The following is an 18,982-nucleotide window of genomic DNA, read 5'->3' as shown; positions in this document are numbered from 1 at the left end:
GCAAGAAAAGCTCCTGAAGAAGAGACTGAATCCATACTAGCTTAGCCGTGAGAGAGACTAATCCTCGGTATTCAAATTCAACACTGCTCTTGGAGACTAAGCGTTGTTTAGAGGAGGACCATGAGATGAGATTTGAGCCGAGGAAGACACAATATCCACTGGTGCTTCGGCGATCATCTGGACAGGAGGCCCAGTCAGCATCACTATATCCCTGAAGCTCCATAGAAGTGGAAGTTTGAAAATGAAGACTAAGAGAAATGGTGCCCTTTAAATAACGAAGAATGCGTTTGACAGCCAACCAGTGAACATCAGAGGGCTTAGCCATGAACTGACAAGCTTTGTTCATGGCAAAAGCAATATCAGGCCGAGTGAGAGTGACATACTATAAAGCTCCCACTATACGACGATATTTTGAGGGATCTGGGAGAGGAACACCATCAGACTGAGATAATGTGCGTCCAAGGTTGCCGGGTGTAGGGGCTGGTTTAGAAGCCTCCATCTGAGTACGGTGGAGCAAGTCAGCAATATATTTTTGTTGATTGAGATGCAAAACCGAGCCCTGTTGTTGAGCCTGAATGCCCAAAAAATATGATAAAGGCCAAGATCTCTGAGGGCAAATTTGTCATGGAGATAGGAAATGAAATGGGAAACCAGCTTGGATTACTACCAGTAACCAAGATATCATCCACGTATACAAGAAGAATAAGAATGTCAGAAGCGGTATGATGAATGAAGAGAGAAGTGTCTGCCCGAGATAACTGAAAGCCATAATCAACCAATGCAACTCGAAGCTTCTGAAACCAAGCTCTAGGGGCCTGTTTCAGGCCATAAAGAGCCTTGTGTAATTTGCAAACATAGTGAGGATATTGGGGGTGGACAAACCCTTGAGGTTGAGCCATAAAAACCTCCTCTTGAAGGTCCCCATTAAGGAAGGCATTCTCCACATCTAATTGACAAATTGGCCATTGAAAGGAAACTGCCAAGGCAAGGATGAGGCGTATGGTGTAGGGCTTCACAACTGGACTAAAGGTGTCAAAGTAATCCACTCCTGGAGTCTGGGTGAAGCCTTGAGCAACCAGCCTAGCTTTTATGCCTTTCTACTGAGCCATTAGGGAGATATTTTAACTTGTATATCCAACAGTAACCAACAATGTGTGTTGAGGGCGGAGGAGAAACTAGACTCCAAGTGTGGTTGCGAAGAAGGGCTTGATATTCATGTTGCATAGCCTGAACCCAAGGTTCACTCTTAGAGGCCTGACTGTAAGTGTGAGACTCACTTGTTGTCTGCATAAGAAAGCTCTTTTTCTTATGAATTCCAGATTTTGCCCTGGTCACCATAGGGTGGGTGTTGAGAGGGGAAGGAGAAGAGGAAGGTGTAGGAGAAGGAGTGGGTGCAAATGGGACCTGAAGTAGTGGTGGAAGAGAATCTGAAGTGGAGGTGCAATCGGTACTTGAAGTAGGAACAGGAAATGACACAGTTGAGGGTGAAGATGTAGATAAGAGAGGTGGATTTATTAAGGCAGACGTGAGAGGAGTGTGTTGTGGTAAGGGTGAAGGAGCAGGTATTGACTGAAATGGAAAAGAGGATTCATGAAAGAGAACATCTTTGGATATGTGTAGACAACTAGTGGAGACATCAAGACAAATGTAACCTTTGTGAGCTGAGGCATAGCCAAGAAACACACAAGCAGTAGATCTACAGGAGAGTTTGTGGTGATTATAAGGTCTTAAGGAGGGAAAACATAAGCAGCTGAAAACTCTGAGATGATGATAGTTTGGAGTTTTATGAAAAAGAACTTGTAGAGGAGATTGAAAATTGAGGAGTTTAGCTGGTAGGAGATTGATGAGATAGACTGATGTTTGAAAGGCAAATGACCAATACTTTGAAGGTAGGAAGCTTTGAGCCAGAAGGGCCATGCCTGTTTCAATAAGATGGCGAATTTTCCTTTCTGCCCGACCATTTTGTTGGGGTGTATGTGGACACGAAAACTGATGAACAATTCCATGAGCTTCAAGGTAAGGTTTAAATGCTATGAATTCCCCACCATTGTCAGATTGAATGCATTTTATGGTGGAATTTAACTGGTTTTCAATCATTTTTCGAAAGGTAATGAAAGTGGAGAGGGCTTGGTCCTTGGTGGAGAGAAAATAAATCCAGGTATACTTGGAATAATCATCAATGAAAAGAAGAAAATACCGTGCACCTGATGTGGAAGGAGAAGGAGCAAGACCCCATAAGTCAGTGTGAATAAGAGCTAAGGGTTGGGATGCATGTGAAGATGACAAAGAAGAATGTAAAGAATGAGACTTAGCCAGTGGACAAATTTTACATGGAGCAATTTTATTAATCTGAAATGAAACAGAAGGATTACAAGAGGCTAAAGCCTTGGAAAGAATAGGAGTTGCTGGGTGTCCAAGTCTGGAATTCCAAATTGCACCAGGAGTGAGAGCAGGAACGGAGCTTGTAGACACAAAAGCATGAGTAGATGATGAAGAAGGAAACTCATACAGACCATCCCTAAGCCATCCCTTGAGAAGTGTCTGCTTGGTGACCTGATCTTTGACAAAGAAATGGGTTGAATGAAACTAAAAAAAGACAGCATTATCAGTGCAAATTTTGGAAACACTGATGAGGTTAGTGGAGAGTTAAGGAACATGAAGAACTTGATTTAAGCAAAAGACCTTGGAATGAAAGAAAAATGATTTGTTACCTGTGTTTAGGATGGGTAAGGAATGACCATCACCAATGGTGACCTGATCAGCACCTGAGTACGGTTGAACATGAGAGAGAGTTTGAGCAGAATGACTGAGATAGTGGGTAGCTCCAGTGTCAAAGAACCAAGAATCTTGATGATTTGGTGCTGCAACAAGCATGGCTTGTAATGGAGAAGAGTCTTGTGAAGAAGATACACCATTGGTTCCTTGATAGGTGATGTCAAAACGGTGATAACACTTTACAACGGTATGTCCAAATTTACCACACAATTGGCATTGAGGGCGAGTAGGGAGGTGAGGAGGTCTGTGAGGAGCAGATGAGGAAGATCTGTTAGCAGGTCTATTATGGGGTCTGGTATGAGAAAATGGGACATGCTGGTGATTTCTTGAGTAATGAGATTGGAATCGGGGTTGAGGAGATTGGAATCTGGGGTGATGAGGTCTAGGATGTTGGGTGAAAGGGGCAGCAGCTATGTGGGCAGCCACAAATGGCAGGTCTGCAGATGAGGTATGCTGATGGTTTAAGCGTTGCTCATGGGTAAGTAGAATGCTGTGGATTGAGTGGAGAGAAAGATCGTCTTCACGGGCTGTTAAGGAGGCCACAATAGAGTTGTATTCAGAACCCAGTCCTCCAAGAAGTTGCAAGATACGATCAGTTTCCTTAACAGGCTCCCCAATAGCAGCAAGATTATCAAAAATAGTCTTGATCTTGAGAATGTATTCTAGCATAGGATCAACCCCTTTCTTTGCTGTCTGAAACTCAAGACGAAGCTGTAGAATACGAGCCTTGGATGAGGCAGAAAAGATTTTGTGTAGAGCCATCCAAGCATCATGGGAGGTTTGAAACCCAACGATTTGGCCCATAATATCTGGTGTTAACGTGGAATACAACCAGCTAAGAACCATGCGATCGAAACGTCTCCATTGCACAAAATCAGGATTGAGTTCGCCAGTATGGAGCTCTTGAGGCGGGCATGGCTTGGTGCCGTCGATATATTCTTCAAAGCCATTAGCGTAAACTACATTTTCCATTTGGGTTTTCCAGAGAATGTAGTTGTTACGGTCAAGTTTGATTGGGAGGGCATGGTTGAGGGATAAAGAAACGGGGCTGGAGGCTGAAGAAGAAGGTAAATGAAGATCAGAAGAGTGAGTAGATGACGACATCTTTAAAAAAAAAAATCAAGAAAACAAAGCTGGCCCTGATACCATGATAGAAGTTGTTACACAGATCAGAAAATACAAAGTAAGAAGAAGAAGAATTGTCTCATTGTATTCAGAGTACATCGGTGTGGGTATTTATAAGCTAGGTGAGGTGGTTGGGTGAGTTGGTTTGAGAGTTGTTAAATGGTTGTGCAGTTACAACTGTGGGAGAGGAGGTTAGGTTAGAATCTGTTTGGTTATCAAGATCATCGTTATTGACCTTACTACACGCTTCAGACAATTTCAATAAGTTTTCTTTTTCGTATTTTAATCACGATCACCTTCATTGTTGTGATTTTGATTTCAACAGCTGCATTCTAAGTAGAGTGATCTTCTAGAAGATCAAAGACTTGTATTGGTTGAGGATAAAGCAAAAGCTTGGCTTCCATGTTTCTCTGGTTGGATGTTTGGTTCATAAGTCAGATATTATATGCCAAGTGAATATAAAATTTGAATGGAGATCAATTAGTTAACTGAGTCAAGTGACAATCCATAGACCTTAATATTAGCAGTACTAGTCCAGTTCACGCATTTGATTTTTTCCATTACCAACTGTCAATAATCTACTTATCTTTCAGGATTCACCCAATGAAAACGTCTCCTAAAGTCCATTGACTTATGATTCTGGAAAGGTCTGGATCAAGCAACGACGACTTGTACGACTTCCACAACCTTTCCGTGTGAAGTGAAGCCCTTTACAATTGTAAAGCTCTCGGTGCCTAACTTTCAAAGCTGTTTGAAAGTTTAACTCCCACCAACGGTGAACCCACTTGTGGGGGAGGTGTCAGGTTCAAACCCATTATTACTCATCACTCATAACATTGAAATGGTTGGTATGGTCGATGTGGGATATCTATGACTCATTGTTTTAGTCAAATTTATAGACTCTCAAGATTTCCTCCCACTTACATACTCAGGGTCGTAGGTGGTTTTGGTCTTGCTGCTGGTTTTAGAAACAGGGGTCAACTATAGGTGTTTTCTACAAAATAGAAGAGAACCGGACGCATATTTGGAACATATTGTCGATCCCATTTTTCGCATGCATGCGTCCCTATTTGATAACCAAATTTCGACTCAATGCAAAGTTTATTTTGATGATTTATGATTTTTAACGGTCACTTATTTTATTACTTCTTAAATAATACAATAAAAATAAAAATATTTATTTAAAAAGGACAATTCTGTAAATCAAGAATGGTTTCGAGTTCAAGTTATTTATTAAGAAGGTATAACAATAAACTGTAACATGCTGAACCCAAATAAATACAATCTCTAATAAACAATAATTAATTAATTTATGGATACAATATAATAACATCATTGCTAAGAAGAAAGTGGAAGTGTCTTTGGATTGCACAATTTTATTTGTATAAATAAGATCTAATTAAACAATAATTCTAAAATTTTTTATTTTATTTCTATAAGTTACAAAATAAAATTTGGGCTAAATTACAAAATATTGGAAAATTGATTAGTGAGGTAAATTTTGGTTTTTATTAACATTATGAAACAAATCAATAAATAATAAACAAACAAATAGGGTAATAAAATAAATAAAAAATAACAATTATAATGATAAAGAGGATTTTGATTTATTGTACACAATTACAAAGTTTATAAGACCTTTTTTATTTCATTAATTTTAATATACATGATAATAATAAATGTGATATAATTTATTTATAAAATTAATCTATAAAATAAAGTGATCTTTTTTTTATTAAAAAAAATTATCATAAAAAATAAATTAACATATGTCCAAAATCTGATTTAATTTCCATTGGCTTACAAAATTAATTGACAAAATGATTTTCTTGATTTTATTGATATGAATATACAAAATAATAAAATAAAAAACAATAATTTGATTTAATTTATGGTATATATATAAATATAAAGAAAATCAAATATAAGAATTATACAATTCCAATCTCACTCATACAAATTAAATATGCAACATTCATTGTGCTCTTTGATTAATTACAATACACGAACCGATATAACACAAATAAAAAATTAATTACAATACATTAATACTCTTTGATCAAGAGTATTAATGTTTATGCGACTGCAACTGGTGGAAGAAGGTTCCCACAAAGATGATTTTTGTTTAATTGGGTGTATCCTATCTTTCTTCACATCCCTTTCTATAACATACACTTTTAACCAACTTATTTCTATATATATTATAATGTTTTCCCCTCAGCCTAAAATATTAATACAAACATTTTTTTTTGTAAGTTAAATCTATATATGAACATAAGAAACATTTTCACTATGTTTGATTCCAAGGAAATTTGAGGAAAAATGTAAGAAAAAGAAAAGAAAATAAAAAAAAGTAGAAGGAAAGAAAAAGTGAAAAAAAAAAAAACTAGATTTAAAGTCAATAAATTATTTTTATATGCTATTTCAAATCCATTTCACTTATTTTAACTCTTTGATATAAAGAATAAATAGTTTGAAAATATATAAGTTTTTAACTAATTTTAATTATATTAGATTTTCGTTGACTTTTTTCATAGTACAACCAAACGTGAAAAAAAACATTTTCCTTAACATCTTTTTTCCTTAGTATTTTATGGGAATCGAATATAACCTTTATATGATATCTTTCCCAAAAAAAATATATATATATATATATATATATATATATATATATATATACCAATTAGGAATTTAAGATACTTTTTTATCAATCTTCACCTTGCATCAAATTCTATCAAGTTAATACTTCATTTCTCTATGATATATGTTTTTAAAACATAACTCTACTAATATGCTAATACGAAGGAAACTGCTCAATGCACTTTTGTTTGGAAACTAGTCTTAACCAGATCCTTACTCCTACCATGACTTCCTTATGCATCATGCTCTCCTCATATGTCAAGATCTCTTTTGTACATATATCACTCTCTTATCAAGTGCATGCTACAAACACTCCTTGTTTTCCTTCTAGTAGATCTCTAGGAATTCAAATTGTTTAATCATTTCCTTGCTTCTACATTTTAAGAAGCAATAAGTGTATAAAAGAAATTATACTTATTCCGAGTAATGAAATAAATGTTTCTTGTATTACCTTCCAATGGGAGAATAATTAACTCCACTTTCAACCAAAATTAATTTTGTAATCCTCTTATATGTTTTTGTTTTGTTCTATTTTAACTCTTCTAGAAATCTTTACCTAGCTTTGATGCCATATGTTATGCAAGCTTTAATCCCAACACATTAGTATAATAACACAAAAATAAAACAATCCACATATAAAGGTACAAGATGTTTTAATTTGGTTATGCTTTAATGCTAATATATTAGTGTAAAAAATTAAGGATAAAATAATCCACACATAAAGGTCTACCATATTTTAATGTGATTCAACCAATCATTTTGTATAAATAGATAAGAGAAAATCATTGCAATATATCAAAATATTTTAGAAAATAGAAGAAAAAAAGTACAAATACTATTGAGCTTTGAAACATCACATATTTTCCTGTTCCTTATATGTATACGTATCTTGAACTATAAGTCCTCAATTTACCGAGTATCTCCATGCAACTCTTTCCCATATTTCTATCTATGATGTATAGTTATTATAAACTCATTTCCATCTTATCATAATATTTTCCTTCATGACCTAAAATATTTATAGAGATAATTGTAGTGATTTTTCTTCCTTTATAAAGAAGTCTATTATTATAATGATATATTTTATACAAAATGGATTATAAACCAGTTAAGAAGTTGAGACACTCCTTAGTAAAGAGTTCCTTCATATAAATAATTGTTTGAGATAATTATTGGACCATTAAATTTACTCATGGACAAGGGAATAGTGTCATCTTGAGAGTTTTATCAGAGAGATCTAAGTCTGCTAGGATGAGCATTCATTCCTCCAAACGAGGATGGTACAGAAAAGCTAATTATTAGTCAAATATAGGGCACTCACTTTAGATGAGCAAAGTTCCACAATACCCTTAGAATGGGTTCATTATCTAATTGCTTATTTTAACGTGAGTACAAGGGCAATGGAAGTCACTAGGACTTACTTTTTAAGCCTTTTAAGTGAAGACCTAAATTGCAGCAAGACCTAGTTTTTTTCCATATCCTATAATTTAGTCAGACGGGAGAGGAAATGGAATGTCATTATAAATTATTAGACTTTGCCTTCTCCTCCTATTGGAATTTTAGACCCTAAGGCCAGTTGGTAAGTTGCGTAACATTGACTATAGGTTTGAACAATTAAGGATTAATTATCTTAAGCTGTGGTCCTTAGCATTGACCCCAAGTCAGTAGTGGAAACTGACCCTCTTCCATTTAGCTATCTTAGTCATAAGGGGAGAAAGACTGTGGAAGAAAAAGTAGTACAAGAATAGAAAAAAAAGATTGAGTTCATTTGGAAGCTATTTTAATTAAACCAATTTTATTATAAATTTTTTTAAATAATTTTTGGAAGAATTATTGATCAAATTATTGCACATGAATCACTCTAAATGATTCTCTATATTTTTATAAGTGATTTTAAAATTTTTACTAAACACATAATTTTTATAAGAAAGCTGTTTCCAGTGTAAAGAATAGGTTTTGAAACGTATAAGAAAGCTGTTTCAAGTGTTAAGCATGGCTTTTAACTCGTTTCAAAGTCATTTTCCAAGGAGCTCTACAAAGGTCTAGTCTCTGGATCTTTGTGCAAAACTTCATTATTTTGCATGGTGCTTGGAGTATAGAATGTGTCATAATGTGCTTGGCAGTCTCGTGGATTTCTGTTTCTCCTTTTGAAGCGAGCTTCCACCCATTCAGTGTTGGACGCAATGATTTCTTTTGTTTGACCTGTGTAAATTGTCTGAAAATTTGAGGATGCAGACTGGAGTAGTATGATATTCAGCCACAAAAAAAAGGCTAATCATGGCTCAGGATTGTGGGTGATTAGCTTGAACAATTGTGCCCATGATTCTATATTTGCATCCTATTTTGTTTCTTGTAATTAAATTTTCCATCATAATTTGCTGTCCTCTGAAGAGTTGTGTTGAAAAGATGATAGGACACAAAGCAATGCTGGGAATCGGTAACACATTTATTTATTTTTTGGCAAGTCTTCGAGATGTGAGTATATATATATATGGTGCGAATTTGTGACCAAAAAATAGACAAATAAGAGGCAAAGCGGATTAAAGAAACTTGGAATTCGAAGCCTCATATTTCAGAAGGTTGTACATGAAGCTGAAGTGCTAAACTACATAGAAGCATTCATTTATTTCAGGAACTTAATTTCAGAAGGTTGAGAATGTTGCTCAAGTGCTAGAGTACATAGAAGCATTCATTTATTCAAGGAACTTAATTTCAGAAGATTGTTCAAGTATGATGCTGGCTTCTTCCCAAATTCAGTTTCCTTTGGAGACGGCCTACATTCAGCTGAATGACTAGAAGCAGCCACTCTTTGATGTCATACACAAGCCTAAAATAGGCATGCCTCCATGACTGCTTTATTACTAAGGTGCCACAAACTCCCCAAAACCCCACCACAAATCCTGTTCCCATGCTCATGTAGAACCACTTCATTTCAGCCTCAGCTCCATCTTCGTTGTCATCTTCATCATCTCCACTGGGAGGATTGGGGGTTCCATTATCATCACCAGGACACTTAGCAGTTATTGGACGCCCACATAGTGCAGGGTTGTCCCTGTATATTGATGGATCATCCAGGGTTTGCAGCTGGTTGCCTGATGGAATTCTACCTGACAGGTTGTAATACGACAGGTTCAAGTGATTTATGAGAGTCAAAGAAACCATACCTGGTGGAATTGGACCGGAAAGCTGATTTCTTGAGAGGTCTAGAGTTTCCAACAATTGTAAGTCCCCAATGTTGTCTGGTATTTTTCCTGTCAAATGGTTCATAGACAAGTTCAAGGTGCCTAATCTTGAAAGATTTGTTAGCCCTCCAGGCACATCTCCAGATAGGCCATTGTTGGACAGGTCTATGCTATTCACAAGATAGAGAATGTTTCTATATGAATCTTCCCTTCCTTTCGTCAACACCGTCAACTCGGCCTCATATCTGAATGTTTCAATTTCGGACGCCATAGCACTTAAATTCCCAACGCAAGAGGGAATAGATCCTGACAGATTATTTTGTGCAAGATCCAATATGTGAAGAGAGGAAAGAGTGCAAAGTTGTAACGGAATGCTCCCATCAAACAAATTTGATCGTAGTCGTAGAATCCAAAGACTTGGCATTGTTTGTCCAATCCATGCTGGAATATTTCCTGAAAATCTGTTGCCTCCCAGATCAAGAGTACGGATGTTTGTGCAATTCTGTAAGGCAGAAGGAAGTTCCCCAGAAAGATGATTGTTGCTGAGCATTAAAAAGATAAGGTAGGACAGAGCACCCACAGAAGTTGGCAGCTCACCAGATAAGTTGTTGTTTGACAGGTCTACATGCGACACCAAATTGGGAACACCATTCCACAATGCAGGGATTTCTCCAGTCAAACTATTGTTTGAGATATCCAGAGTCACTAAACCAATCAGTTCACCAATGGACTCGGGAAGGGTTCCACTTAGAGAGTTATGAGAGAGATGTAACTCTGTCAGCATGGGCATTCTTTCCCCGATATCCCGAGGGATTGGTCCAGAAAATGAATTATTTCCCAAAAGTAGGCTACTCACATTTGATGACCAAAGGGGCAGAGAACCATTGAAATGGTTCCACATCAAACAAACCGAGGATTGAAGAGTGAACTTTAATGAGTTTGGAGTTCTGCCACTTAATTGATTATAGCCCAAGTCCAGTTGATCCAATTCCAAGTCTAACTTCCAAAACCACTCTGGTATGGTGTCTGAAATTCGAGCATTCCTGAGTATGAGAGTGTTAAGCTCATTTTGGTTTCTGAGCCAAACTGGAAATTTAGGACCCACTTGGCATGATCTCAGCTTAAGGTATTGGAGCTTAAAAGGGGGGATCCACTCAGAACTGATATTGATAACCAATGTTAGGTCTGGAAGTAACGAAAATTTAGCGATGGACAACTCCTTTAAGTTTGTGAGATTTGACAAATGGGCTTCTGTTAGAACACCTTCCCATGGATTCTCAGAGATATCTAACGCAACCAACTTATTAAGTTGTCCAAGTGTTTCTGGAATGGTCCCACTCATTTGATTATTAGAGAGGTACAGCTCTTCCAAATTCAACAAGTTTCCTATTGAATTCGGAATTGAGCCTACAAACGAGTTGTCCCAAAGCAGAACAGACTGCAAGTTGGACAGGTTTCCTAGTGAATAAGGAAGAAAACCACCCAGTTCATTCAATCCCAGATTCAGGTTCTCTAAACTACAGTTGTTGCACCCAGATACAACATCTATCATTTCAGTTATTTCCCCATTCAAATCGTTCTCAGAAAGGATCAGTGTTTTCAAGTTGCAGAGGCTACCCATCTTTCTTAAACTTTCAAGAGAAGTCCTGTTTGCAAATGCATCTAAAATTGAGCCTCGAAGATTGTTAAAGCTGAGATCAAGGTACACAAGATTCCTCAGCTGGAATATCCAGTGGGGTATTGTGGTGTTGAAACCATTGTTGGAGAGAACAAGCATTGAAAGGGATGTAAGATTGGAAGATGGGAGAGAACGAGGGAGGACAGAAAGTCCACAACTAGGTAGATGCAACTCGGAAAGAGGAAGCTTGCTAACAGCATGAAGCCAATAAGCAGAAGCTCTACTTAGATTGACTCCTTCTAAATTAAGGTGTCTTAAAGAAGAAAGACCCGATATCCACTGAAGATCATTCTGGCTTGACTCATCAGGGTATGTATTGAAATCGAAGTATTCCTTGAGGTCAAGGTAGATCAACCTGGAAAGATTTCCAAGTTGTGGAGGAATCGGTCCACTGAAGGAGGCACCGGAGAGATTGAGATATCTCAACTTTTCCAGTGAACCAATGAACTTGGGGATTCGAGTCCCTTCAAAATTATTCATGCTGAGGTCTAAGTGATTCAAATATTTCAAATCAAGCAAAGAATGACTGATCTCACCGCCCAACTTGCCATGTGTTCCGTCATCATCAAGACTACGCAGATTGAGTTTGATGACATGTCCACTCCTGTTGTTGCAGACGACGCCTCTCCATTTGCAGCAGTCTTCCCCTACCCAAGATGAGAGTCGATGAGAAGGATCTGTAAGGCCTTGTTTGAACTTGAGAAGAGCTACCCTCTCAGTTTCAAAGGAGGCTGCCCTGTGGTGATCACCATGGCAGCAGCCTGGTTTAAGGATTTCAGGGAAAAGAAACCCCGAGGACATAATGACAAGAAAAAGAAGTTGAAGTGAGGCATTGGTAGTAGCCATGTTTGTCTGCGAGTTGCTGAAGTAGTATACCCTAAAGCTCTATATATATAAGAAGAAATGCAATTTCCCCAAAGCTTGCCCGTTGGACGTTCACTGGAAGATGATTAAGTCGCTGACAGAGCATGATTTCACATATTGGAACCTTGGCTGTTGAATCTATTGATTCAAATAGCAAAATAGTATCGTCAAATAATTGCTTGAAATACAAATTTTTGTCGCTAGTCAATTGTTAAATAATTACCTGAAATAATTTTAATTTGATTATCATGACCTCTTTGACTAGTAATTGGACCATTTATTTTTCATCTTCGTATATAGGTGAAAAAGGGTTGGATAACAAGTCTGGAATGCCAAAAGACAAATGTCATGCAGAGTTGTGTTACAAATGTGATCAGAACACACAAGCAAAATGAAGGAAATGATTTTTAAAAACAATATTTTGTTTTTAAAATAGAAAACAATTTTTTAGTTTTTAAAATAGAAAACAATTTTTAGTTTTTAAAATAGAAAACAATTTTTACAAATTCATAATACCTTTTGATTATTGTTTTCTATTTCTAACTTTTAAAAACAAAGTGAAATAGAGAACAACTTTTAAAAAACAAATAAAAGTTTTTTCACAAGTTTTTAAAACTAATAAGTTTTTACACACTTAATGCATTGTATTAATTAATTAATAAGTCTATGAATTTTTAAAAATAATTTAAAACTTAAATAATAAACTCATTAATATAAGTATTTATGAATAAAAATGAGTTTAAAACAACTTTATTGTTGTGGACCCTGTATTTTGCTCGATGCGTTCCCACTCGATGGCGAAATTGACTTTTTTATTTATTTGGCGAAAATTTGATTTTTTGAAAAGACTTGGAGTCGCCACTTCTTTTTGTTTTATTTTTTAAGGAAAAAACAAAATAAGAAAGAAAAACCCTAAGTGTGACTCTTGAAGAAAAAAAAACAGGTCTGTAAAAAACTGAGTCTGGGTCCGGGGTTAGGTTACTTATTGGGAAGGTACGGTGGTGAGCCGTAGCACCCCTCTAAACCCGTATAGTTACGATCTCTACTAAATGAATTGAAGAAATAGTGACAATTAATTAATTAATTATGGATACAAAAAAAAAATCAGTGTACAAGTCATAATGGAAATTAATATACACAAAAATAATGATGAAATTTAATTACTAGAATATACAAAATAAATGACGAGGAATTATGGAAAATGATTTATTGAACTAAAAAAAATATTAAAAAAATAGTTTTCAAGAAATTTTAAAGGATTTTATAAAGAATGATTTTGAATTAATGATTTTAATTTATTTATTTACAAAAAAAGAAGTTTCAATTTATTTTCAATTAATGATTTGATTCAATTTCATTTGTATTTAATTTTCAAAAAAAAGTTATTTGTACTTATTGTATCAAAAAAAATTTATTACAAAATTTTAATTTGGCAACAAAAATTATTTTACGTGCTTTTTTTTATTTATAGAAAATAATGAATTTTTACAATTTTATTTACAAAAGTATTTTGATTCATTTTCATTTTTAAAAAAAGTGATTTTTACAAATTATTTAAAACGACATAACTTTATTTGCAAAAGAAATTTTAATTAAAAAGAAAAACAAAGATTTAAATCCTCTATTTCTAAAAAACACTTTTAATCTCATTTTAATTAAGGAAAAAGAATTTATTTAAAAAAAATATTTTTGGACAATTTTATTAAAAATTAATTTTTGGGACAACTTTATTTACAAAACAATTTTTAGATAATTTTTATTAAACAAAGAAATTTTTGGACAATGTTATTAAAAACAATTTTTCGAATTCTATTAAAAACAATTCTTTTGAATTTTTCTAAATGAATTTTTATAAATAAATTTTTTTTCTTTTATTACAAATAATATTTTAAAATTGTTGTTTTATCAAAACACATTTATTGACTTCTTCCTCTCATTTAAACAAAATTTCTAGTTTGTTCGATGTTCAATTCTGTACACACTCAATAAATATATACAAACAAATATTTATAAAACTTACAACAAGTTCTACGTGTCATAAATTCGTATTCAGCCAACAAGATTGCAAAATGGGCCCATACAAAAACAGAAATAACACAAATTCAAACTTCAAATTAGTCTAATAAATTTCACCAATTAAACAAATATAATTCAACAAAAATATTTCACATATAGTAGACCTTAATCTAAAATTCCCAAATTAATAGTCAAAATATAAACTCAATTAATCAAACTCAAAACATGATAAATTAAAATAAATCTCATTATGCCTAAATTTAATATTCCATAATCTAAGTCTAATTTAATATATACCACAATTGTCCCATGTCCAAATTAAATAATTCAAATTGGCCAAGCCCATATCAAATATTCAGATAATCCCACAAATCCTACTCACATTATGGGCCCCAAAATTCACATCAATTAACAAGCCCATATAAAAAATATACATGGTCAAGGGAAATAATATTTCAAGCCCAATCCAATAAGTCCAAACAAATAACAAATTAACAATAGGCCCAAGTCCAAATAAACAATATGCAATTGATATAATCCAAATATCCCAAATTAATCACTAAATGTAATATATACTAGAAAACCAAATTAACAAATTTCAAATTAATCCATCAATAATAAATTAATCTAAATTTCATATTAATTAACAAAGTCCAAACATAAGACCTACAAACAAACATAAATACACAAACTCAATTCCAACAACAATTACTATTAAAATCAAATTAAGAATAATAAAGAAATAGTAATAATAAAATAATAATGAAACGGGTGTGATGGGAAAGTTAGGGAATGAGATAAATGAGAAGGGGTCATTGGGCGGCAGTGACTCACCAGTGGCGACTGACCGACGATCCTACTGGCGACAAGGTTGATAGGAATAAAATAAAATAAAATAAAATAAAATAAAAGGAAGATAAATCAAAAAATGGGAGGAAGAAAATGGGAGAAAAGAAAATGGAAAAGGAATGGGGGTTGGCCGTGTGTGTGAGTTGAAGGAGGAAGAAGATGGAGAAAAAAAATGGAGAAGGAAAAAACTAGGGGTCGGCGTGTGAGAGTAGGGAGAAAGAAAAAGAGAAAAAAAGGAAGAGAGAGGATGGGGGAACCAGCAGTGTGGGTGTTTTGGGAAGGGAAAGTAGTTAAAAAAAGATGAATTAGGGGGGAGCTACTGCCGTGTGGGAAAGTTAAAATATGGGGAGGGGGGCGCGTGGGAGTAAGGGGAGGAGGAAGAAGATGGAGAGATTGAGAGGGAAAAAATGGGAGCCTCCCTTGGGAATTAGGGGAAGAGAGAGAGTATATAAAAAAAATTGGGGAAGGAAATGAGGGAAAAGGAGAAGAAAATAAAAAATAAAAATAAAAATAAAAAATAAAAAATAAAAAAGAGAGATGAGATGGTGATAGGTGGTGATGGTTATGGAAGAAGAGAGAAGCAGTGGGTGGGGTGGTTGGGGATAGGAAGAGAGAGGAGAGAGAAGAGAAAAAAAAGAAAAAGAAAAGAATATAATAATAATATTAATAATAATAATACTAATAATAATAATAAAATAAAAGTAATAGTAATAAAATAAAATAAAATAATATAAAAAATAATAGAAGTTATTAAATGGTGAGTGGGCGGCCAAAAAACACATATAAGTGGAATTTAAAATCTAAAGACAAAATTAGGCTCAAAGTTAATGTAAAAATAAAATCGGGACAAATTTTGGGGTCTACAATTGTTTTTCTTCTACATAAAATTATCTCTTCTACATAATTTTTATCTTTTAATAATACTTAACTTGAATTTGATTTCATATTATTATAAATTAAATTTATAAAATTTTTATAAAATAAAAATAAGGTGGTATTTATTTACTTTTACTTAATTCTAAATAAAAATTAAAACTAAATAGTGATTAATAGTGTTAAGTATTAGTGTAGACCCCCATTTAGGGCTTTTCTTCCATGCAGTTTTTTTTTACCAGGTGCCACAATCTCGAGAGAGCTGGCAGCAATTTTGGAAGAGTGGGGACTGGTTTCTGGAGGAGCCGAGCATGCTGGGACGTGTGGCCATAGACACCACCACCTTGCCATGGTGGTGGTTGAGGAGAGAGACGGGCTGATGGTTGGAACAGGTGAAGACTTGCAAGAGGGGATAAATAGAGAGCAGGTAAAGGCTGGCAGAGGCGTTTTCATTTTGAGGGGGAGAGGGTTTTTTTTTTTTTTGGGATAGAGGAGTGTGAGGTAGGAGTTAGGAAAAGGCATTGAGGAAAGAGGGAGTTGCAGAAAAATTGGTTTTGGAAGGGAACTGAAAGAGAGGAAAAACAAAGCAAAAGGAAGAGGAGGAACATAAGGTAAATATTAATCTTGATTTCATGTCTCTGTTTTTCTCGTCTGCTCTTTATTCTATTGATTTTTTTTTATGCAATATTTTATGCTCAGTTTTGGTGTGGATATTGAGCCACACATTTGGTCTTTTGGTCAGTCCTAAAGATGACTTTGGATTTGTTAACATTGCTTTGTCTGTCATTATTATCCTCACATTTACTTGCTATTTTTTATTTATTTATTTTTTCTTGCTGAAAAGTAACCTCAACTTGTTTTAACTTTGTTGTGAAATGCTCAAGAATCATTTTCCATTCATGTTTGATTTAATCTCCCCCACCCGATCAGCAAGTTCACTGATAATCTATGCAATGAAGTTTCCATTGATGTCTTGTGTTGTTTATTACGTTATACTCTGTTTCTGGAAATGTTTCCTTGCTATAATCTTCCTCTGTTTTCGGTTCTTACCCAAACGCATGAGCTGTAGAAAGGTATAAGGTGATGGGGTTTGTGGGGCAGCGGCGGTCGCTGAGGAAGTCGTGGACTCCCGCGGATCAGCAAAGACTACAACGCCTAGAAGATGCTACTGGTTCAACATTCATGTTTGTTATTGGTATTGCCAACAATAAAGCAAAGGTGGCAGAGCTCATAAAGGAGGTTGCACAATATGATGATTTCATGTTATTAAATATTGAAGAGTACAGTAAGCCTCCATACAAAATGTTAGCTTTCTTCAAAGTTTCCTATGCACTTTTTTGACTTTGTGTTCTGTGTTAAAGTTGATGTTGACATATAAATAAAATTCCAAGGATTGCATGTCATTGCTTTTGGAAAAAGAGTGTTCACACTCTCAAACTTACCTTGGACGCATGAAGAAAGGCCCGGTTTTCACTAACCCAAAAGCCATATCTCATTTTATTATTATTATTTTATTTTCTTCATCTTTTGATGCCAAAATTTAATTTTTCAAATAATTCTTCAAAATTCCAATTTTTAAATTTAATTTTCAAAACTTTAGTCTTCAAATAATTTTCCAAAACTCCCATTTCTTTAAATTTAATTTCCAAAATTCCATTTCCTAAATTTAATTTTTAAAACTCCAATTTCTATCAAATTTAATTTCCAAAATTCAAATTCTTAATTTTAATTTCCAAAATTCCAATTCTAAAATTTAATTTCCAAAATTCCGTTTCCTAAATTTAATTTTTAAAACTCCAATTTCTTTCAAATTTAATTTCCGGAATTCTGATTTCCTTCAAATTTAATTTCCAAAATTTAAATTCTTCAATTTAATTTCCAAAATTTCATTTCTTTCAAATTTAATTTCTTTTAAATTTAATATCCAAAATTCCAATTCTTAAATTTAATTTTCAAAACTTCGATTTTTAAGTATTCTTCGAGACTCTAATTTTTCAAATAAATTTCACAAATCCAATTTTCTCTCGAACAATTTTAATTCCACTCTGGTTTTCAAATAATCTTCTATCTCTCTTGATTTTAATAAGCAAGAATGTTTTTTTTCTCATAATTCTAAAACAATGGAATTTGTGAGACCAATTCATGCTAAAATAAATCTGGCTTTGGTAGGGGCCCAACATATGGAATTTCCTCATTGATTGGTTGATTGATTGCTATACATGATTGATTTATTCCACTCTAATACATGTGTGCGATTATTCTGTGTTTGTTTACTAACCTTTGTTTTCCATGAAGCAAATCAATTCATCGCTCAGGTACACTATTTGCCCCTCTTGTTCTTTCAATTATTATGTTTTAATTGACATTCATTTGGTATCCATGCTCGATTAATCAATTGTCATGATTGCTTCATTTTATTAGTAGAGACCCGTTTCTAGGGTCTTAGAGGGGTGTTACGGTCTTTACCGTACCTTCCCAGCAAGTAACCTGACCCTCGAGTCTGACACGGTTTTTCACAGACCACCTTTTCCAAATAAGGAGTCACACTTAGAGTTTTATTTCTTATTTTGTTTACCCTTTAAAAACAAAACAAAAATAAGTAGCAACTTCAAATCATTTTTCAAATAATAAAATCATTTTTCAAATAAAAATCGAGCTCGTCATCGAGTGGAAGTGCATGAGCCGAAATGCGAGGTCCACAAAATGGGTCCACAATTAGATTATTCATTTTTGTAATATTTTATTTCTATTAAGTATTAAAAAGTAAATAAAAAACAATATGTTACTTTTTTTATTTAGAAATAGTAAAATATTTTGACTTTTTCTATTTAGTTAAAAATTTATAATAAGTCATAAAAAAGTAAAAAAAAAAAAAAAAAAAACTTATAGTCTAAAAACAAATTATTTTCAACAAAAAGTAAAAAAAAATTAACACTTTTTAAGATATTGTTTTTAAAAACAATATAAATTCTTTCATCCA

General features: G+C 34.1%; 1 protein-coding gene across 1 annotated transcript; it reads right to left on the bottom strand.

Annotated features, from left to right (window-relative positions):
• Positions 1-9,133: 9,133 nt before the first annotated feature.
• On the bottom strand, positions 9,134-13,470 carry LOC100855333 (receptor-like protein EIX2). The gene has a single exon (XM_019224733.2). It carries the CDS (start codon positions 12,244-12,246, stop codon positions 9,265-9,267), a length of 2,982 nt encoding a protein of 993 aa, XP_019080278.2. The 5' UTR covers positions 12,247-13,470; the 3' UTR covers positions 9,134-9,264.
• Positions 13,471-18,982: the final 5,512 nt, after the last annotated feature.

Source organism: Vitis vinifera, chromosome 14 (genome assembly GCF_030704535.1).
Source record: "Vitis vinifera cultivar Pinot Noir 40024 chromosome 14, ASM3070453v1".
NCBI lineage: Eukaryota > Viridiplantae > Streptophyta > Magnoliopsida > Vitales > Vitaceae > Vitis > Vitis vinifera.
This window is presented reverse-complemented; position numbering and strand designations above follow the sequence as displayed.